Below are 26,352 nucleotides of genomic sequence, written 5' to 3' on the forward strand. Positions count from 1 at the left end.
TGGTTATTGTGGTGAGTGATGGTGAGTGCCGTTCACACGCCTCTTCCACAGGCCCTTCGCATTCGAACAAGCGCAAGGTATCATGGGAAGGCGTTCTGATTTGCATAATGACGGAGAGGTTTGGATACAAGGCAGCCGGTCATGCGTGATACGTACCCAGGGAGATTGGTCTAGGGTTGAAGTTTCCAGTTGCTCCACGACTGATGACAAAAGACAACAAACAAGTCTTCACTTTTAACATGCTCTGTTCGAAAGCTGAACCAAGGGTTCTTTTTTCTCATTTAAGAGCGTTGTTCGCTGTTAATTTTAAGTTTTAGGTTAACCAAAAGGAAATAAATATTGCTAGATCAATAAAAATAAATAAATGATTAAAATAACTAAGTGAGAAATTGTTCTTGATTTACTGTGGGTATAAACAAGTTTCGTTTTTGGTACACTTCCACAAACAGGGAAACAGTCTGGAAACCAGCTCGAACACTCACAAACAGGAGCAAACAGGAGAGTTGATATATTAGCATAGTTCGTCTGAAGAAATGCTGTTTGTTTATGAGGATTATCGGCTCATAAAAACTGCCTAGGACGGGATTGTCATGAAAAACGAGGCTCGTTCAAACAGACAAAAAGGACATTTTCAGTTTGGCATCATTTGAGGTCCAACCACCAGAATCCTTCGTGCTAATATTAGAGCTTCTGTTATTTACTCCCTACTGGGATAATAAAATTGGAATTTGTAAGGGAAACGTATTGAATTCTAGCCAGACTGTGAGAGCAGAAGCCTTTTCTGGTTTTCTTTTCTGGTAGTTGTAAAACAACACCATCATGAAAATGGCCAACCTTGTTCCTAGAGACCCTTGGGAACGAGGCTGAAAAAAACTGGCCTATTTAGAATAATCCGTTTTCGAGTTTCTGTGACCCTCATTTTGAAAACGCGGCTAAGTGAAAAGTTTTTCTGATAAGAATTAGTTTTGTTTGTATATGAATTAAAACTAATTTTCATAATAAAAACTTTGCACGTAGCCTTGCTTTCTTAATGAGGTTTAAAGCAACTCGAAAATGTCCTACTGAGTTATGCACATTGTTGTTTCCTAGTTAAGGAGCTACCCTTAAACTAAAGCTTCTTTTTTTGGTTCCTAAGTAAGTCAAAGATTGCTACTTAGTAAATGGCCTTCTCGGCAACATAAAGTGGAATCTGCAGTGTACATAAATTACTTAAAATTTGAGTAAATCCTATTAATAGTTCACTAAGGCGGTTAAATTGTGAAAGATTCTGAAGATAAAAGCAGATTGCAAACGACGAACGTGAAAGTATGTTTCTATTGTTTCATTTTGCACGTGCAAACTTAAGTTGGTATTCACTGAGAGTCATTTTTTCAAGAAAAATATCAAATCTTAAAGAACAAGTTAGCGTTTGATTTAAACCGAAAATGGATATTTTATAATTTAAATAATTGCCACTAGGCCAAAACGAAAAATAACTTCCATAATTATTATCCAACACACTTTTCCCCACTTAATCCCATTCACTGAACACTTATTCCCCCCTTCTTGCACATTCTTAGAGAGTGTTATATCTTCTCATATCCAATGGACCGGTAAAGGCAGATGGCGAAAACTATTCCCAGAACCTGCAAGAAAAAAAGTGATCGATATCTAACTTCTCCTTACAGTAGTAGTACATGATTCGTCGGACAGGTGTAGAGAAGCGATAAATTCATCATTAGAGTCTTATTTATTACTGTGCATTCTCTCGTTTTATTATTGTTATTGTTATTATTATTATTATTATTATTATTATTATTATTATTATTATTATTATTATTATTATTATTATTATTTTTATTATTATTATTATTATTATTTTCAAAAACACTATTAATAATTCATAAGCCGATTGACCTATCAAATGGTCGATGAAACATCATGTGCAGTGGTTTTAAAACCCGATAAAACCTCCTCCTTATTAGTATTAATGTTTTTTTCGTATGCTTATTTCCAAAGTTCACAAAAGCATCATTGGTATGAACTCTCTTGACACACGCTTTTCCAGAAATGTTTTTGAAGCCGTTCAAAAAACTCGCAGCACGTGTTTTATCGGGTCTAAAACCACTCGGCTGCGCCTCGTGGTTTTAAATCCCGATAAAACACTGCTGCTTGTGTGTTAAACATTACATTATTATTATTATTATTGTTGTTGTTGTTGTTGTTGTTGTTGTTGCTGTTATTATTATTATTAGTAGTAGTAGTAGTAGTATTAGTATTAGTATCATTATTATTATTGTTGTTGTTGTTGTTGTTGTTATTATTATTATTATTATTATTATTAGTAGTAGTAGTAGTATTATTATTATTATTATTATTATTATTATTATTATTATTATTATTATTATTATTATTATTATTATTATTATTATTATTAAAGAGCATTTATGTTAACCCGGTTACTGAAGGTCCCTCCTTTTGCTACTCGCATCTCGGGAAGGTGCGAGACCCGCAGACTCGGGTGTCTAGAGATATCAGTTTAAGCAGATCTTGCCAAGGGACTGCTGCTGGAATCCAAAAAGAAGATTGGGGGTACCAAGCATTTCTCAGAGATTATTAAGTTTGAGTTTGGAAATCAAATGCCATACATTCTTAATTATGTGTTTTAAAGCTTTTGAGAATTTATCGTTACTTTGTTCCGAAAAATGCGCAGTCACCCCTAGTTTTCCTTTTGGATGCCATTAACGTAACCCTTGCTAAGATCTGCTTTTCCCGCAAAAATACCTTTGTATTATTAGGTACCTTCCTTGACTTATCCGCCCCGTATAATTCGAATTCGAGCTCTCCCGGATGAGACAATTGCGTGTTAAAATAATATCGCACAGACTCGCAGAATATAACGGATAGGTCATAATTATTTCCCGAAAATGTTTTCTTATTTATACTAACATTACAGTAACAAATACTGCTGCAATCTGGCAAACCTGAATGTACCAAGACAAAATATAGAGTGTGTGCACGGCGGCCATGTTGCAGGACTAAAACAATAGAAGATATTTGCATAAAAATAGAATATATTTCCCAAAGGAAAATCATTGTATTGTTTCGGTCCTCCAACATGGCCGTCGTGCACACAGTCTATACAGAGTTCTTGTGTCTTGCCTGGTATTTTGTATGGCTTTCTCCCTCACCGAAGCAAGGATTGGTCCCATTTTAATTTAGGTGAGCTTGAGACACGACATTCATGGAAAGCAGGTCAAGTTTTCGTTACGTTTTAGTATAATTGTTTAGGATTAGGATTTCTACATATTTATACATTTTGATATTGATGGTTTATCTTGTAGTTGTCTATTGTATTGGGAATATGATTTTTTTTAACCGCGTGCAAATAAAAATTGAATTGAATGTATCGGACCTCGTGACCCGAAACGGATTGACCGAGACGAAAGACAGAGAGAGGCCTAGGAACTAGGCAAGGTTGCGCAGACGCGAAATAAAAAATAATAAAATAATAGATGCTTTGTTTATAGTGGAAATCCACTTAGCTACCCAAAGCTAGTTTACAGACATTCCACTCAGAAATAACGAGAAACAAATAATAATCAAATCGAACGTAACATGTTAATAACCTCAACAGGAGAATTCCCGTTCAGTCTACCTGCAAAACGGCGATTCCAACTCCTATTCCTCCAAGAACGGCAATGTTACTTCTCACAAAGGCTTGGAGCGCTTCAGAACAACCCTGAAGCAATTCAAATCAAACGGTTAGTGTTACAATGATTCACTGCTAACTTACTGTCACGTGGTTTGTCATCATGGAAACAAAGAACAATCGTGAACTGCGTATGAAAACCTGGGACAAAAGAATGAACCTGGTGATGTTTGCAGCTGTGGTAGGAGTTCAGTTGAAGCTTTTTGGGATTTGCTGCACGTTCCTTAGTTGCTTCACAATACCGAAGACCAACCAGTACTAAAGTGTTGCCAAAGATCAATCTTATTGCAATTTGGGGGTGAGATTTTAGCAAGGTTACGGCTCTGATGACCTTCTAATTAACTGAGGTATGGAGTCATCGAAGCGTTACAGGGCCAATATCTCACCCCCAAATTGCAATAAGATTCTGATTTTTGGCAAGTAGGCATTTTTTGTGATGCTCTTTCAAAATATCTCAGCAAATTTTTCACAAATTTAGTTTTTGTGACGTCATCACTTTGGAACTGTATTGCGATTCACAATAATAATACCAAAGCACGTGAATTCATATTAAACCACTAAGATGTTTCACGTTTAAAAAACTGTTTTTGCATCTCGTTTAACAACATATCTGCTTATGACGATTACTTCTTAACTTAGCATCCTTATGAAATCAACGCCGTCATACTTACTTTTTGGTAGATATCTGGATTGGCTGCTGCACTACATTTATCAGCCTTTGTAACGCAGCAGGAATCGGGTACACTCGCTTTCCTTCCAGTACTCTGGTACCATTCTGAATTATTCCAGTCAGACGGGCCCTTGACTCCGCAGCACTTTAACTGTCAAACAATGCATGTATAATGTCAGCACGTCACGGAAAGAAGATATGAAAATAAAATACCCACCGCGCCGATAAATGTAGATAATAATAATTGTTCCATTTACTATTATTACTTTTATTCTGTAAACTAGTATAAAATGCTTTAAATCTGTTTCTACGTAAAGTTTTCGCACGTCTGCATTTGAAGGGGTGCGTTGAATAAGGCCCTAAGTGCCTTTTAATATAAGGTCAAATTCTCCTTTTATTTCACAAGCGAAAACAAGAAAATTTGGAAGGAGATTCCAGCAATTTACCAGAAGTCACTTAGGGCTTTTTTACAGGCACCCCTTCATTTGTAAGTTCTTGTTACTTAATTTCTCAAGTATTCCTGTATTCGTCTTGTCCCGCATCGATTAGTTTTGTAACTATTTGCGGGACAAGCCATTCATTCTGTTGTTTTTCAAATAAATTGTTGTTGTTGTTGTTGTTGTTGTCCTCAGATCACGCGCGCAAAGTGACGGTAAAATTATGCAAATTTTGAAAGTGAACGAGGAGGGATTCCCTGGGCGCCCGCGTTTGTCGCGGCTCGCGCCTCCGCCGCTCGCTAGATACATAACGCGCGATTCGCGCGCTACAGAACTTGGGAGAAGAAAGAGACTGTTGGCAGTAATGATGAATGAGTTGTACGGGAACTCTTCGTGCAACATCACATTTGACATTAATGCTGTGTTGCTAAATCTAAAATATTGATTTAGCTGCCATAAGTTTTGAACATTGAAGGGATGGTTTTCGTCGAGTTATTCTCAGTCTTTTTTAGTTAAGTGATGTCCGATGTCCTGTTTTTCCAAGAAACTTATTGTTATGTTGTGGGCAGATTTGCGACTTCCTCTGGATCTTGCACAGGGTGTCCTTGAAGAACGACACCAGGAAAACATACGATCGGTTGTCCAGTAGTTATTTATTTATTTATTTATTTATTTATTTATTTATTTATTTCCCTAGACAAGTTGTGCTGTTAGTCTCTGTTTTGTGTGTGTTTCGGCTTTCCTTAGTCCTTAACTATTTAGGCCACCATCTAGTTCGTGTCGAGATGGACTTGTTTCCAGGACAACAAAAGATAAGCCGTAGAAGTTTGTAGTAGAAATAAAGAGAGAGAGGCTTTGTAGACAGAGAGAGCAAAAAAGATGAAACAGACAACGACAAATATTCTTACTAACGCACTTTTCATCCCCTGAAGGGTGGACCAAGAGGACGAGAGGGGAGTTTGTAAAGTGAAATATCCAGACCAAGAAGAATGAGTCTGTTTGAAAGTTGTGTACGCTCAGTACTAAGATTAGGAACTTCCAGTTCAAATTTCTCCACAGACGTATAGCAACAAATTTCTCTCTATTTCAAATAGGAATTTCAGAATAATGTAATGTAATGTAATGTAAGTAGCATAAATATTTAATTGTTAATATTGTAACGCAATGTACGTAAAGAGTATGTTTAATGTATTTACGAGATTGTAAGTAGTGTCTCAGAACTGTATGGTTATAATTAATTAAAAATTATTAAAAAAAAAAGAGGAAGGGAGGGAACTTTGTAAAGTGGAATATCCAGCCCAAGAAGAATTAATTTGGTCAGTCAATCAGAAGACATCCACAGTCCTTGTGTTTCTCGTTAGAGCTAAGCAACTTGCCCAAAATAATCCACTTTAAATGTTGCAACCCGTTATTGTTTTCTTGTTTCACCTATAATCCTGGCCAAAGCGTTCGGGACACTTGGACTTTTTTTTACCTTAAGATATGAAACTCTTTATCCTCCCCCCCCCCCCCCCCCAAAGATTGTTGAGAAAAAGTCATTTCTCCTCCTCCCCCCCCCAAACAATGTTGAGAGTCGGGGGTAAAAATGTCTCGAAAATCTTGTATTCTTTATCGACTTCAACATTGTTTTTTTTTTTGGGGGGGGGGGGGTGGGGGGGAAATAAGTTTCTAAGATTCTATGTGGGACTTAAAACTATGGAAAATTGTCTGATTTCACAACAAAACTTTGAAAAAAACGTCAAGTGTCCCGAAGCCAATTGGCCAGGATTGTAGCTTTTCTCCCGGCGCCCATCCGTGGCTAAAAGATTTGAAGTCATTTTCTCACCTTCTGTTGTGCCTTGTCCACTGCCTCGGTAAGTTTGTCCTTATCTGTCTGTCCATAGTCAAAAGTAATGGTCTTGTTCACCGCATTTTCTATATTGCTGATCACCTGATCAATGAATTGAAAGAACCATTAAATAATTCAGTGTTAAAAAGGTCACAGAAAATGTACCAGACTTGAGAGATCCTCTTAATTCAGCGCGAACTTCTTCACATCGCCCAGGATGCTATTGTCTTTTGAGACGTACTCATGGTACCAGCCTCGAAATATTCTCCAAACAAAAAACACTCTACTAGGGCTAAACACTCTACTAAGGCTCAAAAAAGGTCGCATTCTTTTTATCAAAATCTTATCTTACCTACAAAAATCGTATCCTGACTAGTGAAAACAAAACGATATATTCCTTAAACTCGCTATTAGCCATTTTTAGATCATTTTTTCTGGGGTCCTGATTAATTTTTCCATTTTTTGCGCGTATAGTGCATAAAAGTCCTGGATGTGTCGGGTCATTCTCGGCAATCGGGAACTTTTGAAGCTGCAGCCGTTTTGCTATAAGGAAGTCAACGTTTGTTTCGGAATTCTGAATGCTGTGCGCAGTTGATCACAATCGTTGCTTGTTGTATGAGTTATGTTTCAGTGTTTACCTCATCCTTTTCAGAGTACGCCATGATTCCAGAAGCGATCTCCAAAATGAAAATCATCAACACCAGGAAGGCATACTAAATTTCCAAGAAAACAGAAGAATTTTAAGGAGTTATCTCTCTGATTTATGACTCTCTAAGAATTAAAGCATGCAAACTGTCCACGCTTAAAATGGAAACGAACCCATTAATAAACGTTATTCCTTATTTATTATCCCATGTGTTCTGTCCCTGCATCGTGCCTCCTCTGAATGCAGTGCACACAAAGGGACCTTTCCGCTTCATATTCCTGCTACATGAGTCCGTCCCCACCCCTTAAGCTCCCTTTCTAAAACGCCCCTCGTTTGGAGGTTGGATTTTTAATAGATCCCCTCTTCCTCGCGCCCTCTTTTAAGCCCCTGTCCCCCTTTTCTGCTGTTACAAAGCATTAAAGAAATACTTCATGTCACAGTTGTAATAGTGGTGAAAACGTAACTCGGTTGGACTATAAGGGAACTTAAATTGGTCCTCACTGAGCAGAAGCGTTGTTGTGCAAAGGTACGTAAAAATTGACACTGTAGATTTGTAGATCAGTTATGTGTAAAAGTTAAATATCAGTTTAAAACTGTAAAACTCACGATTTGAAATAATCCCCCCTGCCTTCTTTCTTAAGGCTTGAAAATCAATACCCCCAGGGGAGAGAGCTTTTACGATATCTTGTCTAGTAACATTGGCACACATGTACACGTAGACATGTGTACCTTTTTTGCTTACTGTTATCTACAAGCCATTCAGGCACATGAATCTACGGGTACCTATTTTTCCATCGTTTATTGAGTTACTAACACTACATTTGTGACTTACTAACAGTAGGAGCCATTTTTTCTCCTTCATTACTCCACAGCACCCGATAGCACCGATGATCATTACCAAGGCGCCCGCGGCAATCAGAATGTTTGCCGCTGACTTGAACCCGCCTTCGTCCATCAGCGCCGAGTAGTCGCTGGCGCTCACTCGCGCGAAGATCCCCACGGCCATCACTGCAATACCGGCGGCCTGGGAACGAAAAAACAGAAGCGTCTTATGATCAATCAAGTGCACAAAACTATTTCAAAGCATATGAAATAAAGAATCCACTCGATAGGTTTGGTGGGTTTAGTTCAACAGTTAGAGGCTTAGTATGGCTGAAGAGGATTGATTATCAGTCCGTTGTAATCACCATTTACATATATTGACGGTTGACAGCTAATTACGTATATATTTTGGACACGATATCCGGTTTAGACTGCTGTCAGTACTACCAAAGTGCGGAGATATAAACAGCAAGCGATCGTATATTGGTCACATTTCCATATAAGGCGGTAGTGCTTAAAACGAAACATTGATCAAAAACTACTAGAACTAACCCGTGGTGATATAAGTGAAATTCTTTTGGTAAAAATATTTTACTACCCGCTTTTACCGTGGGCCAGTCGAGTCAGGAGGCAAAGTGAAAAAACTTTGGTATACACGGCTTACAAGGTGTACACACGGCATAGGGAAGGCAGAGAGAGAGAAAGTAATATGTAACAGTAAGAAATAGACAGACTGAAGAGTGCTTGTTATACCCAAAATCCCAGAAAATCTCCGAATTTGCCTTTTCTGCCACTTAAATAAAGTTGAACATGAAATGCATTTTATACTCCATTGCCACCTTTACGATAATTTACGTTCAAAACTCTTCGAAGACATAATAAGAAAATATCCCCAATTGAATGATTTTGACGATAATTGTAAAATTATTTTTCTTTTTAACAATGTTGATCCTACTATATGCAGACTTGCAGCTGCCTTTATCCATTCATGTATGGATTATAGACATACTTTAATTATTTAATTTAGCGAGAAACCCTTTTGTTATTAGATTGTACTATATTAGCCATATTTTATTATAGGTAATACCATGTACTCATGTGGGAATACCAAATAAATTGTTGTTGTTATAAGTTGTAGTTGCAATTGCAGTCTTCGCTGTAGATGTTGTTGTCTGAAGGACCATTCGATTACAACCTCTCATGTTACTTTGCGTTCGCCAAAAACATCACGCTAGATTGCCTAGATTATATATCACAATTACATAGCCAGCCAAACAACCTTTAAGTTACTTTCTACCGGAGATACAGCTAAGAAAATACGTTTGATGTTTTTTGCGGTCCGTATATGACTGCTGTTGTAATGTTAGCAGCTAAGCAACCGGAGATACAGCTTTAAGTTGGAACTTAAAGGTTGAAAACAATAAGAATTGAAATTAGGCTTCAAAGTGAGATATCAAGCCAGGTAAGAGATAGTCAATGTACAGTTTAAATTATCTCCTTGGGTAGTGAAAAGGTAAAAGTGAATTATGCAAATATACCAGACCGTCCTTGTGGGTTAACACAGCACTGATCAATATGTATCACGGGAAGAGTACACGGTACAATTTCAGGAAGATACGATTTCGTAGATCGCGATCGCATAGTAAATAGAGACAGTAGTAAATCTCTTTTTAACGAAGTGATATACATATCACACCAGAGTGCTCTTCGATGGAGCCCTATTTGGTGTCATTGAATGTTGGACACCAGGCCCCAATTGTTCAAAGAGCGGATAACTTTATCCACTGGACAAGTCGCTATCCAGCGGAGCAAATGTACTCCAACCAATGTTTTGGGCAAGTTTTTCACACAATCCCATTCTTAAATTTGGCATATGCTTCTACTCTATTCACAAATTATAGGACTTTCAAGAAAATCTTGCACACGTTTTATTTGCCAGATAGCGAACTATCCAGTGAATAAAATAATATCCGCCCTTTGAAAAACTGTGCCCATATCTTGAAAAAGATCTTTTTGTTTTTTCAGTTCTTATTATTTGACATAGAAATTTTCATCCGTTGTCGACCTAGCTCTATATTCATGTGCAAGTCACTTTCTGAAACATGTTAAGGATATTTTCCAGGACTAGGTTGTAGTGTACATCGTACATTATTTTAGTTAACTAATTTGCTCAAAACTCAAGAATGATACGGGGAACATCGTGTCGTGCAATTTGGTCTGAAATCATACGCGTGATTTCAAAATCGAACGAGCGCGCTGCGCGAGTTTGACAGGTTCGTGAATAAATCGCGATTCGTGAATAAATCGCACTGTTCAGAGCCAATCAGATTGCAAGGATCACCAGTGATTTCAAAATGGGTGTAATACATGTCGTGGGGCAAGGTGACGAAGCTTAGCGATAATTCCTAGTCTTTTTCCATGACCAAGTAAGAATTGAATATCCTGCAGCCGACTTAAGTTGACATTTTTGGTTTTCTCTGGTCACTATTCTGTATATTAAATCCGCTCCTGCACAAACAAAGAAAACGATTAACATAAAAGCAGACAAGAGCGAGTTCCTAGAGCTTCTTAATCCGAGTTACGAAGGACTTTTTGTGTGAGTCTTAGCGGCCGATCGACTGCTAATACGAGATAATCCTGAGTGAATCCCTAAACCACAAGATTAAAAACCCCAAGTGGTTCCTAACGTGCCTCACATGTAGGTGAGAACATCTGAAAAAATATCTACCACGTTTGCCACACTTTTAATTATCTGTTCATTTTCTCAACTTCTGATCAAATAAAATACGAAAACGTAAACAATTACCGCGGTGTTGAGATTCGGCGTTCAATAACTGTTCCATTTTGCTTTTTTTGCTCGTAACTCTCCGTAATGAAACAGCAACAATGGAAATTTAAAAAATTAGTGTGTTTTAACTCTTAAACCAACATTACAACCTCAGTATCAAAACGATTCTGCGTGTTCGCGAAGTGTGAGCCATTCTAACAATAGAATTTATTAAGAACAAAAAAGGAGAGGTTCATCGATGGGTGACAAACTAACACTTTACTGAGCGTTCGGGACCAATAAAAAAGACAAGATTTGATTCACTCTGTAATTGAAGTTGACATTTTTCTGGCTTTGCCCGGCTGCCGTGGCTACGCAACTGATAATCAAATAAGACTTGTTGGTCGCTATACTCATTTGTGACGGTTTCGCCTCTGAATAAACGTTCCTTTCTGTCAGTGTTCATATATTTAGGTTGACCTTTTGGGAATTAGGCATCACAGCTATTCTCGTACATTGCATTGTGTAAAAGATTTTCTCTGGGTTAGGTGGGCAATATCACAGAAAACGCACGCAGATAGTCCGAAAAAAAATGAACTGATGAGTCACTTTCTTGTCAACAGCGAAAGGGAGCTAGACTTAAACTCGCTATCTTGTGTGATAAAATTGATTTTTAAGAAAACAAAACAAAAACATTTCTAATGTGCTAAATTCAGTTCTCAAAATTCTATTCAAGGCCGGAAATGAAGACATGTGTTCTTTCTTCAAAGAAGAAATCTAACTGAGTAAATATGGCGTCCGAGATCTCCGTCTTCTTCGACAGAAATTTGTTCTTTCTTGAGCAAGTTTTTGAAGCTGAAGGAAAATTCTCAGTGTGAAATAGACTAATGAATTTATAAATAAGTGTGCGTTATTTTTTCAAGTTGAAGCAAAGATAGTCCTGCAATTCCCGTTGTCTGAGATAGGCTTAGAAACCCGCACTGAAGCGAAGCTTAGTCAACGGGTGTCCCGTTGGCGGGGTTTTCGTTGTCTATTCGGGCGAAGTTACATGTTGTTACTTACACAAACGTATATCTTTCGCAAGAAAACAAAATAAAACCAACAGAAAACAGTTGAGCAACTGTAATTTTCACAGTCTGATAAATACAAATACAAAGATATTTCTTGCCGAAACGTTCTGTCAATTTAAAAGCTTCTCTTCTGGGATTTCCACAGTTTATTTGAACCGGCTCGGAATAAAAACGAAATCTCAGACGAAAATTTGATTCCAAATAATAAATATGAGCTATAGAAGTGTCAAGACTCTTAAACATTAATGAGCGGTTAAAGCCGCATACAGTGATCAAAAAGCCGAATCCAAGGTTTTGTTTTCAGTTGAAAATGAAGACAAAACGGTAATACAGTCTTAGAAAAAGGTAGGTCGCGACAAAATCCCCCAAAAGTTAGAACCTTCACTTACCCAAAACACAAGATTGAAGACGCATAGCATAAACTTCAAACACTTCATTCCGCAATCGAGCCCCATTTTGTGAAGGTTTTTTCCAAGACCTTTAACAGAATAAAGATCAAATATTAAAGATAGGAGCGATCGGTGCCTCCCGATCGAGCCACAGATGGTAAACAGTTCGCGTCATTTCACCTTTCAACTGGCTTTAAATACCACAAACACAACCTCTGCTACGGCTCACTCGTTCGCCAGCCACCTCCCAATACAGTATAAAGATTGCGTTTACTAAATGTTTTCCTTTTTTGCAAATCGAACTCGCATAAATTTTCTCCCTTTAAATACTCAGTTGAAATTAACATACAATTTGATTGACAACTGCTTGATTTCAATATGGACAAGGTATTGCGCCAATCAAATTCATTCTCAGTATGAACTGTTGACAGAATATCCGCTTTTAATGTTTTCCATTTGACAGAAGCAGGTGTGCGACGAGGTCATTGCCTGAAAGATTCAAAACACACCAACGAAGCTTGCTGTGTTTTATTTCCTTGAATTATTTTTGACAACAAAAAGAAAAAGCACATGTAATTTCAAAAGTAACACATTTCAGCCTTCTCTCTCTCTTTCTCGTTGTCCATATAGCACTCTCAATGAACAAAACACGCACCTATACCTGACGAGTGGAAACAACCCGAACAGATCGTTTATAACACGTTGCCGAGTTAATTCGCCATTTCTCGATGATTTTAATTTTTAAAATTTCTTAACATCAGCTGGTTAATGGAAGTAAAAGCTGTGGTTTGATATGCAAACAGGACTTGATCAACAATTTTTGAATTTTTGCAGGTGATGCTTTCATGGCGTCAGCCGCTATTCTTAAGTTGAAAAGAAGAATTGACGGGAGCGGAACTCTGTAGTTCCCTCCGATGGCAAACATCCGATTATTTTTCAAGAGAACTGAACACTGATTGAACAGGACAAAAATCAGGCACAAAAGGTTTAACTGAAGACATTTCAATGGCAATGCTGCCTCAAGTTCAAGCGGAGAAAAAAACCTTAATTCTATTTTTAAAAAAATTAAACAAGGCTATGAGAAAATACTTGTCAATGGCTACTTTGGCTTGAATGGTTCAGTTCACTTTAGGATTTCATCTACTGATTGGAAAAGTTTTTGAGAAACATCTTGCCTAGCATAATAACAGCGCTACAGGAAAGTACTGCTCAGAAGCTTTTATTTGATTGGTAATACTTTAGGATTTTATCCGCACTCAAACGTCAGAACCACCTTGTACAGTATCATAAACAGCACCACAGGAAAGTACTGCTCAGTACCTTGCATTTTAATGGTCACAGTTTAGGATTCAGTATCCACACTCAAACTTTGCAATCACCTTGTACAGCATAAGAAGCAAGAACTTATATAGCGTAACACATCCTAACAGTTCATGGCGCTTTACAATGCATAAAAAAAAAGAAATAGAAATTACAAATTAAATTAAGCACATTCTGATTATAAAAAACAGCACTACAGGAAAGTACTGCTCAGTAGCTTTTATTAGTAGCTTTTATTAATACTGCTCGCTGAGTAGCTTTAATTAGTAGCTTTAATTGAATGGTCACACGACTCTGACAGTGTAAAGTTAAAACAAAGGACACACCAAAATATTATTTTTTATTTTATACTACTTTTGACAAAATTTAAACCCATTCCGTCGCAATCCCGCGGTCAAAGTGCAAGTTCTCCTTATTGAATTCGATAAATTTCTTTTCATGAGTTTTGAGAGTTTTGTCGTGGTCAAACTGTAGCTTACGTTTGTTTCACAGCGTAATGTGAGGCACTGCGCCCTTAACCAAATGTTTCTTTATTTCGCGTGTTTTCGCTTTCGCCATTTTCACGGTCATTTTACACAATGTAAATTGGTTTTCAAACCTCGCAGAAATTATACCCAATGGACTCTTAGTAATGGGTCCTTTGCTTTTTGTACAGGCGGAGCCGTCGGAATACAATGTAAATGAATTTTTTTTTTTATAAATCCATAAATAAGATATGAAAAAAGGTCTTGTTATGGCTGCCTCGGTTTATCGCACCCTGTGAGCAGTGCCTCCAAGTCAGAGACTCTGCTTGCAGGGGCGGGTTTATTGCACCCTATTTTTCCTGAAGTTTAGAATTCGAGAATACCGTTAATAGCCAAGTACGGCATGGGCTCCTGGTAGCAAAAATGTTGCGTAAAAAAAGTCATACTCACTTGAAAATAAAATGCATTAAGAATAACTTCACTGTCATAGATTTCTGAACTCCAAACGTGTCTAGTTTCCAGTTTTGAAAAACACTGCAAATCAGCAGTTGCAGCCTTGGAAAAATAACTGAAACACAAGAGACAAATGTACAGATTATATATCACAGCAGGGTTTAACCTGTAGTCCACTTCACACGCATTTGTACACGACACTCGTCTCATCTCTCTCTTGGCTAAGTGGCAGTAGTGCAGCTTGAAGTTGGAAAGGTTACAAGGCTTAAAATCGAAATTAAAACTGAGGTGTTCAAAAAGGAGAACAACCTCACAAAGAATTAATCAGCCTGGACGCATTCGTGTTTGAGTGTTAACTCAGTTATAGTCGAACCTGTATTAAGCGGTCACCCTCGGGGAATGGCCAAGTGACCGCTTAATACAGGTTGCACAGAATACATCACTTACTTGGTTAAGAAAGTTCGGCGCTAAAATGGTATGACAAAGGAGAGCATGGTATTGAAACGGACTAGTAAAACATTAACGGCACGATTGTGCAGCTCATTAGAAACTCAATTGCCTTTTACAAAGTGACCGTTTAAAACAGGTCAAGACAATAGAAATCAGCTTGATGGGACTTAGTTTTGTGTGACCGCGACCGCTTAATAGAGGTGACCGTTTAATACAGGTCAGGATAACAGTAATAAAGGGAAGTAATTTTCGGGACTTTGACAACTGACCGCTTAATAGAGGGTGACCGCTTAATACAGGTTCGACTTTTGATTCAGTGAAATCCAATAACAAAAGGGACAGTCACAATCTTAATGGAGAAAGTATGTTGACAGTTTAGAAACTAACTTCGTAACCTGCCTGTCCTCTTTGTAGCGATAATCATAATCCTTTCTAAAGTATCTAAAGGTATCAAAATTGCTCTAGGCGATGAAACTTTTTATTGTGAGCATGCCTAATTTAAGGTGAATAGCACCAACAACAGGGGAAGCGGTGCTGTAACTAATGAATGGAATTTGTGTTTATCAATAGTGTTGTTGATTTGTGTGTGTGTACGTAATGCTGTAGGTCGAATATTGACGAATCAATAAAAAGAATGTATATATTAAAAAACTCGCTGTTAGCTCATCGTATAAATCATGAATGTACACCAAATACAAAAGCCATTTTTTATTTACAGTCCCGCTGCATGTTTTTACAAGAATTATTTGCTGTTATTTTTGTTGTTTTCCTCACATTCTGATTTATGGGACATAGGAGTAAAGTTAAGTTATACACAATTTAATTTAGTTTAGTACAAGGGTAACTTAACTTTGTTAGTCGCTTTAACTTAAGGTTTACAGCATTCAATAAATATGGGTTTTTTAAATTAAGTCCTACAACACGACTATAATGAACACCTTATATTTTATCTACTGTATGTCATTCTATTCCCTAAGAGCCAACTCCCAGGTAAATATTACATACTGTGACATAAGCAACGTACGCTTCTCTTCCCCAAATCCTTGTTTTCTAATCTGGTCATTTTGGTTTTAAGATTTGCCATAGGTAAGAATGTGATTAGGGGCACAAATTTTGGACATCAATGAAGTGTTTGTAGTTTTAAAATCAACTTTCTTTCAGTAGCCTTCCTCGCAGACGCTCTTTTGATTCGTCACGCAATCTTTCCTCCCCTGGAAAGATTGCGTGACGAGCCAGAAGAGCGTCTACGAGGGACGCTAATCTTTCAGCGGTACACCCGAAAGTGAAACCACTTTCAATTAACCCCACATCGAATGTCCTATTAAAATTCAAGAAAAGCTTCGATTCAAGAAAAAAAAGCTTGTTAATTCTGATTTGGGCTGTTTATGTCACGAAAAAATGTGAATTAATTACGCTTTAGGGCGTGACGCTGACAGACACCTCGCTAAGGCGGACCACAATGCCCTACGATGAAACTTGTAGCTGGGTTCCTATCGTACTTCATTTCCTTCACCCCCCTCTTAGCTAAATTGTTTGTATTTGAAAACACTAAAGAGATCCAATTCAAAAGACAAGGGAATCAATTATTGACTCACTGCCTTGTTAGTCGTCATGAGATACACGCTAAGTAAAATTTTGCGACTAAATTAGCGACGTTCGACGTGTCACATTTGCTTCGTTTTATCCGATGTACAGTGCAACAACATCAAGTTACGCTTTGTTATTGCAGCCCTGTAACTAACTCTGGGCTGTGCTTCAACTTAAGTCAAGCTGACGTTCTCTTTCCACAGTTTGCACGCGTCTACTACCAGTTTACAATTCGTTTAAAGTAGAAAACAGAGCAAGAACTCGCAAATTCTGCCCATTCTCTTTTGAAGATGTATTGTTTACCTAAGAAATCGAGAAAAGATATATCTGCAAAGTTAACATAGAATATTTGCCTGCGGTAGAGTTAAATTATACAATAGAGAGATTTACAATTGCGTTCACGGCAAACGGCAGAAACCAGTGACCACGTGACTATGTTTATCCTTCATTTGCCGCTCGCTGTATTCAGTTTCTCAGTAAAATTGAGTAATTTTTGCATTAGCAGCAAGGCCATAATTGTTTTGCACTATTCTCATCTATGTACTCATTTTTTCAAGAAAACATAAACGCGAATCTCACGTTTTCCGTTTACCGTAAACACGATTTTAAATCTCTCTAATGCCAGGACAACAGTTGTCTAGCCCGTGAACATATCGAAGTTCTCCAAAATTTTCCCTTCCGAATCAAGAAATCTGGAGAGTCCTTCTCAAAAGCTTCTGTTCTATCATCAGATCACGTGGCTCTACACATCATCTGCTTCATTCACTCACTCGGAGTGTGCCGTGGCGTGATGAACACCACTAGCTGCGTTCACTAGGGGAGGGGATGGTCAGGCGTTATCGACACTGTCTGCATCAACCGTTGCTGACACGCGTGCACGCGTAGCATGGTACTTCATCCAGTGCTGTTTGAATTCCTTGAAGCTGCCACGTAAGAAAACAAACAGAGGACGGCGTAGCAGATCTGGTTGCACTAGAAACAAAGTCACAAAAAAAGTATTTATATGAAGTACTATAAAGGGGTGATAAAAGACCGCTGTGGAGAAAGGGGAATGCGGGCTGATCCGAGCACCGCGTCAAAAATTTGTCATTTCCTGCCTCGTTGGTAAAACATGAAGTTCAAAACATATGTTTCATATGTTTACATTTAGTTATTCATCCTTCACGGGTACATTACGATCTCACAATATGACCAGCTCCCAGTTGGCTTGATAGCTCATTCGGTAGAGCACTGCACCGGTATCACAGAGGTCATGGGTTCGAATCCCGTTCAAGCCTGAACTTTTTCAGGCTTTCTATTTGCAACCGATTAAGTTGCGTACTAACTGCGAGGATCTTTCTTCTATTTGGAGAGATGAAAGTGCCTATAAATATACAAATGATGGATAACAGAATTAAGTCTGCGGTGTATGTTGTAGTGCTACGTGAACTCATGAATTTCCCACTAACGACAGCCCTGGTAAGGAAATGGGAGACCGAACGAGCCAAAGATAAACTCTTTTACCCCACACTACGGATCTTCGTTGCCCTACCGGCTACGAGGCCAGACGGGAGCAAGTCGTGGGTGATTACGGTGGTAGTTGCAGCAATGTGAATGTGAGGGGTACAATGAATGAAATATATACATGCACAGAATAACATACCATTTGTGAACCAAATCTGTGCTGGACTGTTCCTTGTGTTGCTGGTACTAAAACGAAACACAGAAACGTTTAAGCCCAGCTGCTGCTAACCCAGCCCTCTTGAATCTTTGGATTAAAACGCTGGCAAAGCCTCGATGTATTATAACTTTCAGTTAATACGCGCACTTTCGAGGAAATCAAACACTGATTTCATTCGATATGTCATTGCATCCAAACACCAACAGCAGCTAGGTTCTCCAGCGGCCTTGAGTGTTTACAATCATTGACGTTTCTAGGGCCACTTAAGGCGCTGTTAAACCAGACCATTTCTCTTGCAACTTATCTCGCAATTTCATTGCGCCGCTGCAACACAAGTTCCACGAAGCGTTGCTTAGTGTACAATTCCCTCAAATGAACTTGCCTCGCAATATTTTTGTTGCAATCACCATTGCACGAAGTAAAACCGACTTCTGCTGTTGCGGCAACCAAAAAATTGCGAGACATGCCGAAAATTTCAGAGGATGTTACACTAGGTATCGGTTCGTGCAACTTGCAATTTGTGTCGCAACAAAATTCCGAGGCAAGTTGCAAGAAAAAGTGTCTACTGTAACAGCGCCGTAAGAGATCTTTCGATTCTAAAACGAGTACGAGGACCATTTTTTTCCAAAAGAGGAAGATTGCGTGAGGGTGAACCAGTGTCATTTTGGCGGGAACACGAGATAGTCGTCATCACTTTACTACGAGTTTTTGAAAGAACGGCGTAGCGGCGAAAACAAGTCCTCGAAGAGTGGGTGATCAAGGCAAACACTGTGACTTCTTAAACCACCCGTTAGCGGGTCTCTACTTGTATTCTAGGACTGAACACTGACGAGCCGCAACCGTCCAAGACCATATTTACCTGAGGTCCGACGAAAACGGCAAACCACGCTGGACCTGGTTGTGATCAAGGCATCTTCATAACCGCTCTCTCAATTTCGTTCAAATAAACAGCCGCTAATCTACACAAGTGATCACTTCATATGGTGTCTTCCATTTTTTTACGAAAGATTTAAGAGCTGTTACACTAAGCAAGTTTTCTTGCAACTTGTCTCGCAATTTTGTTGCGACACAAGTTGAACGGATCGTTGCCCAGTGTAACATGCACTGAAACGAACAAGTCTCGCAATTTTTTTGTTGTCGCAATCGTTGCGAGAAGTAGAAGTCGGTTCTACTTCGTGCAACGGTAACTGCAACAAAAACGTTACGACGCATGTTAATTTCAGGGAGTGTCACACTAGGCAACGTTCCGTGCAACTTGTGTCACAACGGCGCAACGAAATTGGGAGACAAGTTGCAAGAAAAATTACCTAGTGTAACAGCGCCTTTAAGCGGACATTTGAGAATTACACGACGCATTTTTTTTTTTTTTTGCAATCTGCAACGCAATGCTCTCGTCAGCATTACGTTCAAAGTTGCAGAGAACATGTTACACACTTACCAGGCAACGTTACGAAAAGTCGAGGAGTAGTCTACCAGTTGCAAAGAGAGGGACCGAATAGTTACACATACAATTTCGCCTTAACTTGTTTTACTACGGCGTTGCGCTGCAATTTTCAGGAAACCTTACCTCTGTCGTGTAACACTAGCTTTACTATAGGGGTGATGCTTGTTAGAAAAGAGCCTGAGCCGGTACTCACCAAATTCTTCCAAAAGAAACACGCCTTTCTGTGTCGAGCAGTTTCTGATGTGACACAAGTCGATGTGAACCTAAAAACAGTAAACTTTCTCATTAATCGGAGCACTCGGTCGCAAGTAACAGCGCTTCTGAATTATCTGAGTATTGACAGTTTAAGCAAATGCTGAACTCACTCTTCTTGTGGCGAATTTTAAGCCGATTCCTTCGAGTGTGACTTGCAGAAGACCACCTTCACCGGTACTGAGATCCTGCAATCAAATTCACAACAAACAAATGTAAGTTTACGTATGGAAAAAGGAGTTAGTTTCTAAAGAAACTGCGGTGCTCGGTGGGAGCAGAAACGAATGTTTGGTTTATCAACAGAGTTGATAACTTAAGGTAAATTGGCCACTGAAAGAGATTCGAGTGCTGACGTTTACATGTAAAGCATAAGCCCTTCGTCAGAGTGAATCAGGGATTTGTGGATTGTTTGAGTTTATATAGCGAGCAGTGGAGCTAAGCTATTGGTGGGAGCATGGTAACATGGTAAACAAAAATAAATTTGTCGAATGAAAAACGTTCGTTGATTCCGTGGGGATTATGAGTGCCGGTTTGGGAGATGAATTTTTGTTCTAAAGTTTTGCGGCTTTCTGTGTTACCATCGCGAAGAGAAATGCCACAGACTGCAATATCTTTGTGAGAAAGGTCAGGTAGATTGACGTGTCGAGGGACTGGGTTAGATGGATCCTTGTCAGTTCTAACGTTTATGTAGCCTTCCAAGCCAACCGAAGCGCACGCCACATCTCCCTAGCTCGTTCAAGAACTCCCGCAGGTAAAATTGTTTGTTTGTTTGAATGACCGCCACTTCTCGGACATGATATAACTAACAACTATTCACCGAAGTGGAGGTCGCTTGTTTACAATTATTACACGAGCGCGCGTTTGATAGGCAACTCGGCGCTACTAACCTTGTTGGCTATTCATCAGCTCATATCCAAAATGCGTGAGTGAAATTATTATTATGTTTTATATTAAAAACGATCAAGAAAATTGCTATATTTTGCTGATCTCGTTTTGCAACAACAACCAGAAAACAATTTAATGGTCGCTATTTCTCGGGCATTGTATAATGGCTCATATGCCATGGCCGCTAAGCCAATCAAATCCCTAGAATTGCATTATACAATGATCCAGTTTTTAATAATGGATGATATGCCATGGTCACTAAAACAATCAAATCTCTGGAATTGAATAATCCAACAATCTAGTTTTTAATAATACAAGACATTGCAGTAGCTGACCTTTACAGGAAACTCTCCACCAAGCTGAACTCCTGCAAGAATTTACAAACATAATAAAAAGCAAATCAGTAAGAACATTCACTGCTATATCAGGCTCGTTTCGCCCAGTCATGGTTACTCGGCAATAATCGCCTGATTTTATTGATTTGTTCAAATTAAATCGAACAATCTCTATTACGTTTTGGATCACTAACGGTAGAAACGAGTTTCCCTCCCTCTCCCAACACAAAATATTCCCTTATTACATTAGGTGCAGTGTAAAAACCATCACTCTTTACATTAAAGGACAGCAAACAAACGTAAACTAAACACTGTGGGCTCTCGTTATATGATGACAATAAGATAGCAGGGATGGCGCAGTGGTGAGAGCACTCGCCTCCAACCAATGTGGCCCGGGTTCGATTCCCGGACTCGGCGTCATATGTGGGTTGAGTTTGTCGTTGGTTCTCGTCCTTGCTCCGGGAGGTTTTCTCCGGATGCTCCGGTTTTCCCCTCTCCTCAAAAACCAACATTTTAAAATTCCACTTCGTACTAGAAAGTGTCCTCAATTAGTGCTCTGCGCTAAATACATTGATACTTAAATAAGGTGATTTATTTATTTTTTATTTATGACTCGAAAATTCATATTACAGTGTAACTACTGTAACCGGGGTCACTGGGGATTGCAGGATAAAAACAATGAATTTCAACCAAAGCCGATTGAACCAACCACGAGTAGACAGAAACAACAGTATTAAAACCCAAAAGTCTGGAATTGTTCACTGTTCTTATCCTACTGTGATCTGATTGGCCACTGTTAAGTGACCCTGGCAATAGTAGTTGAACTGTAAAATCCGAGGGCCGCCGAGATTACTTAAAACGATACAAACAAACCAGTGACGGAAACGACGAGACCCTAATATAAAGAACGCCATCAGTGCCCAAGATTGGTTTGTCATTCAGTTCAAATAGGTCATTTCCGAGTTGCCCTGAACCTCATTATGAAAGGGAGGCTTTCCAACCATATTCAAACAAAACTAATTTTGACATGAAAAGCTTTGCACTTAGCCTCGCTTTCGTGAGGAGGTTCAAAGCAACTCGGAAATGGTCTATTGGAATTTGGAAATGCTGATTATCTTTGGAGGGAGAAAAAGCGGAACAACTGGAGAGAGCCATGAAACCAGGTATGGGAAATTAACATTTAATTCAAACAACATATGGCGATTGGCGCGTTTGAAACAAGGGTCGGACTGGTGGAAGAGGAGGTCTCATCACTGCGGTATCCCAACTCTCCCCTCAAGGGCGATAATTAATAATTATGATAACTGTCAATAAATATAGTTCAACGTGGATGCAAATAACATGAAGTACTAAATGACAACAACAACTTGACAACAGAGCACGCGTGAAGACAAGCTACAAGTGAATGACAACAATACAACATCAACACAGGACAAGCCACACGCAATGAAAGCACATCTGCAAACAACAAAACAACAAATCAGACAATAAAAAAACAAGTATTCACAAGATGCACTAACACAATACAGAAGTTTGCCATTAAGGGTTGAAAGTAATTTTACTTTGGGTTTGGCCTTATTCCATTTAACCAAGTAGAAATCAACCAATCGCGACTTGTTTGCACACGTAGCTGGCCAATCACAACAGTTGAAAATAACACCAAGAGCCAATCAGAACTGAAACAAAACATCTAACCAAAGCCAAGCGCGGGAAAACTAGTAACCGACCACACTCACAGGAGGATAAGCGTAAAGTCACGTGGTTTTGGATTTACCATGATTGGCTGAGTACAAAGAAACCTTTGCTCTAGTTGGTTAAGAACGAATCTGAGGAACCAATTATCGTGAACCGAAATCAGTTCAAGGAAAAGACTAAAAACCATCAACGAATTGAATGATTACTGCCTGATGAATCGTCGGAGAGCAGTACCTAATTCATACGGAATACAAGAAATACGTTAAAATATACGTTTATTTCTGACTTTAACAAATTACGATCGATGCACCAACATCAGAACATACATTACAGAAACGCAAGCTATATAACGCCATAAAGTGTGCCTTTCAATACAGCATTGACTGACTGACTCACTGACTGACTTGACTGACTGACTGACTGATTTGACTGACTTGACTGACTGTCTGTTTGACTGACTGACTGACTGACTGACTCACTGACTGACTGACTTGACTGACTGACTTGACTGACTGTCTGTCTGACTGTCTGTCTGACTGACTGACTGACTGACGACTGACTGACCTGTTCCCTTGTTGCTGAGTCTGTCCGCTGCTCTCTGCAAACTTTCCTTGATGCAGTTATACAAAGCTTTACACTGTTGAAAAACGAATACACAACTCAAGATTTTTGTGTAAAAGAAAAACAGCTGTTTACAAAGTCGTAATCAATGTTTTAGATTTGTTTGATGGGACAAATTAACTAACTTCTTTCTTCCTATTTAATCAGGACTCTGTTTAAACTAGCTATGCTAAACCAGACTTCCTGTATAAATAAATAAATTGATAGGGAGCTTAAGTTACGACGACGGCAACGGCAACCACAACCCCATGAGCAAAACCAATCGCTCTGCACGTGCGTTTTACATTTTGGTACATTTCTTTGCCGTCCTCTGCAAAACAACAACGTGAAATGACCAAATTCAAGGTTTTGTGGAGAACGTGAACACACGACGGTGAATGTTTCGTTTTCTTTCTTAACTTGTAAGCCACTCCTACCAATTTGGTTCCTGGATAGTTCGCCATTTTTGTAAAAGTTGAGCGAGTTGAAATAATCGCCAAGTAGCACAAATGAAATAGTTATATTTCCAGGTAACGTTTCCGTTGCCGTTGCCGTCGTCGTTGCTTAAAGGGGCAGTGTCACCTATCTTAAGTGTCACTTGGAGTGGCCAAAAAACATATTTGAGTCGGTGGAATCGTTAAAATAATGCTTCAGTTTTGTTAACAATAGCCCTACTTATGCACAGAAACTAGTATTAGTTAAATTTGGCTGCGGATGGCTAGGATGGAAATGGATTGCAACTTGAAAAAAATTAGCCCATTTTTTCAAGTTCTTTCTGTGTATTTTAGAGACGTTGCTTAAAACCAATTATAGTTAGTTCTCCCTTGCAGAAATCCCTTTATATTTTCTTGCCGGTGTTCTAAGAGCAATTTCATGTTGGCAAAAAGTTTTTTCGTCAAATATTTGAGCGGTCTTGAGCAAAATACAGCAAAATCTCCGTGACATTGCACCTTTGAGCTCCCTAACAACAAATAAAAGAGGGTTAGATTCTACTGCGGTGCTGCGTCGGACAGACAAATGAACTAAGAGTTCAAATATATGGGAAGGTTACTTTCTAAAGAAAATGTGCTGCTGCGTCGCTGGAAAGAAGAGTAGAAGTGAATGCTTGGTTTTATCACCAGAGTTGAAAAAGTAATATGGCCACCGTGAAGAGATTTGAGCGCTGACATTTCGATCGTTAGCCCTTCTTCAGTGCGAAGAAATCCTATCAAGTGACAAAGGCGCTTACGCTAAAGCCCCGTCTACACGAGTAATTTTTATATGGCAATTTTTATGAGGCAATTTTTATTTGCCCGTGTAGATGATGAGAAATGACCAATTTTTATGTGACAACTGCATTTGCTGAAAAGCTGGCGTGTTAGTTTTTATGTGGCAAATAAAAATTGCCACATAAAAAAAAATGTCCGTTTAGACGAGATGCCACATAAAATGTGACAATTTTTTTTAAGGTCATCTGTAGAACCCAGTCCCTACACTCCCTAACATTTGCGCATCCAGCATGGCGCCATCTTGCGTTTTGTCTTTCCATCGACATCTCCGCTGTGCGAAATTATTACTGACGCAAATTAACAACAAATATTTGTCGAGCCATCTACACAGGCAAATAAAAACTGCCACATACAGTTGCCACATAAAAATATCTCGTGTAGACGGGGATTAACGGGATATATGTTTTTATTCTTCTCCAGTCATCTCCAAAATATACATAAGGAGAATAAAGGTATTACGAAAACAGAGAAGGGGCAAAAAATAGAAAGACTAATACTTAGCCCTAAAGATGAAAAAAAAAAACAAAAACAAGGATCATATATTATTGGTTTTCAAGGGAAAGATTATATAATATACGTACGCTTACACTAGATAATAAACGCCTCACAAAGCACCGTGTAAACAGAAACAGACGCGCAAATCGTATACGCGACTTTGCGCAACTGCGATTTAGCAATTTTTCAGCTTTGTAACGACTTTAAACGCAAATAAGACCACCCTTGTGTAACGAATCCGATTTGCATAATAGTCGGAGTTCCTGCGCCATGACGCTCGAAATTACCTACACCCTTCTGCGACTTACCTTTTTGGTGCAAAACTTGTTGAGGATGGTCTCATCTTTTTGTCTGCACCACAAACACAGCACTTTGGTCTTGGGACAGTAGGTGATGTTGACCAGTTTTTCATACCACCATCTCTCCACTATCGCCCCCATTCCAGTTCGTAGTAGAATACAGTCATCGCAAACCTGTACATACAAATACTAGATTTGAACATACAACTCTGCAATGGAACTTTAATTGATTTTAAGTTCATTTATGTTATCACAAATTGACACCCCCTGAGAAGTATTAACCTACATCTATCGAAGAAAAAGTTTGAAAAGTTTCTTAAGTTTCCACTGAGTAGATATGTAGAAATAAACTGTAACAACGTTTACTATGGTACTTCTCAATCGCTCTTAGTTAAATTGGAACACTTAAGAGTTTTTTTTTCCTATACATGTATATTGAAATGCTACCGCAAACTATCAAAGAAGAGGTTTGAAAATTTTCTTAAGATTCCACATAGTAGATATGTAGAAATAAACAGTATCAAAGCTAACTACGGTAGTTCTCAATCGATCTTATATAAATAGCAACACTGAGAGTTCTTTTTCCTGCACACTGAAATGTTACACCAGCAGTTCCTTATATGACTAAAGGTGTCACTGCAGCGTGTGTTAGCACTGAAGAGAATAAAAAGAAATGGCCAAAATAGAGAAGCAGTGGGTTTGAGCGAGCTGGCTTCAGGACACATTTGAAAGGAATAAATAGCAGTTTTTTCCACACAGCCGCCAGATCATGTAAATTCAAATGACTGTGGATGACTGCTGAAAATTCACAGTTCATGACAAATC

The 26,352-nt window shown here is 38.8% G+C and overlaps 2 protein-coding genes across 5 annotated transcripts in view; both read right to left on the bottom strand.

The window, feature by feature from the left end:
- Positions 1-227: 227 nt before the first annotated feature.
- LOC146486137 (CD151 antigen-like) lies at positions 228-12,654 on the bottom strand. Of its 2 annotated transcripts, none has more exons than XM_085098665.1 (8): positions 12,501-12,654; positions 12,321-12,409; positions 8,105-8,296; positions 7,265-7,339; positions 6,624-6,728; positions 4,363-4,512; positions 3,638-3,721; positions 228-1,625 (listed from the first exon to the last, which is right to left on the bottom strand). In XM_085098665.1, the coding sequence occupies exons 2-8, from the start codon at positions 12,384-12,386 to the stop codon at positions 1,566-1,568; spliced, it is 732 nt and encodes a 243-aa protein (XP_084954791.1). In that variant the 5' UTR covers positions 12,387-12,409; positions 12,501-12,654; the 3' UTR covers positions 228-1,565. The 2 variants fall into 2 exon arrangements, with proteins under 2 accessions (XP_084954791.1, XP_084954795.1); XM_085098669.1 differs by having other exon boundaries at positions 12,522-12,597.
- Positions 12,655-15,700: 3,046 nt separating this feature from the next.
- Positions 15,701-26,352, bottom strand: part of LOC146486138 (MAP kinase-activating death domain protein-like) — a 41,847-nt gene continuing 31,195 nt past the window's right edge. For all 3 annotated transcript variants that reach the window (XM_085098813.1, XM_085098827.1, XM_085098821.1), the window contains 7 exons: positions 25,537-25,701; positions 23,430-23,502; positions 21,171-21,202; positions 20,064-20,138; positions 19,892-19,961; positions 18,237-18,283; positions 15,701-17,566 (listed from right to left, as the gene is read on the bottom strand). In XM_085098813.1, the coding sequence (XP_084954939.1) occupies positions 17,489-17,566; positions 18,237-18,283; positions 19,892-19,961; positions 20,064-20,138; positions 21,171-21,202; positions 23,430-23,502; positions 25,537-25,701 (540 nt within the window). In that variant the 3' untranslated portion in view covers positions 15,701-17,488. The remainder of the gene's footprint in view (positions 17,567-18,236; positions 18,284-19,891; positions 19,962-20,063; positions 20,139-21,170; positions 21,203-23,429; positions 23,503-25,536; positions 25,702-26,352) is intronic.

The sequence above is a fragment of the Pavona decussata genome, unplaced genomic scaffold (assembly GCF_977016875.1).
Source record: "Pavona decussata unplaced genomic scaffold, jaPavDecu1.1 SCAFFOLD_21, whole genome shotgun sequence".
Taxonomy (NCBI): Eukaryota; Metazoa; Cnidaria; class Anthozoa; order Scleractinia; family Agariciidae; genus Pavona; species Pavona decussata.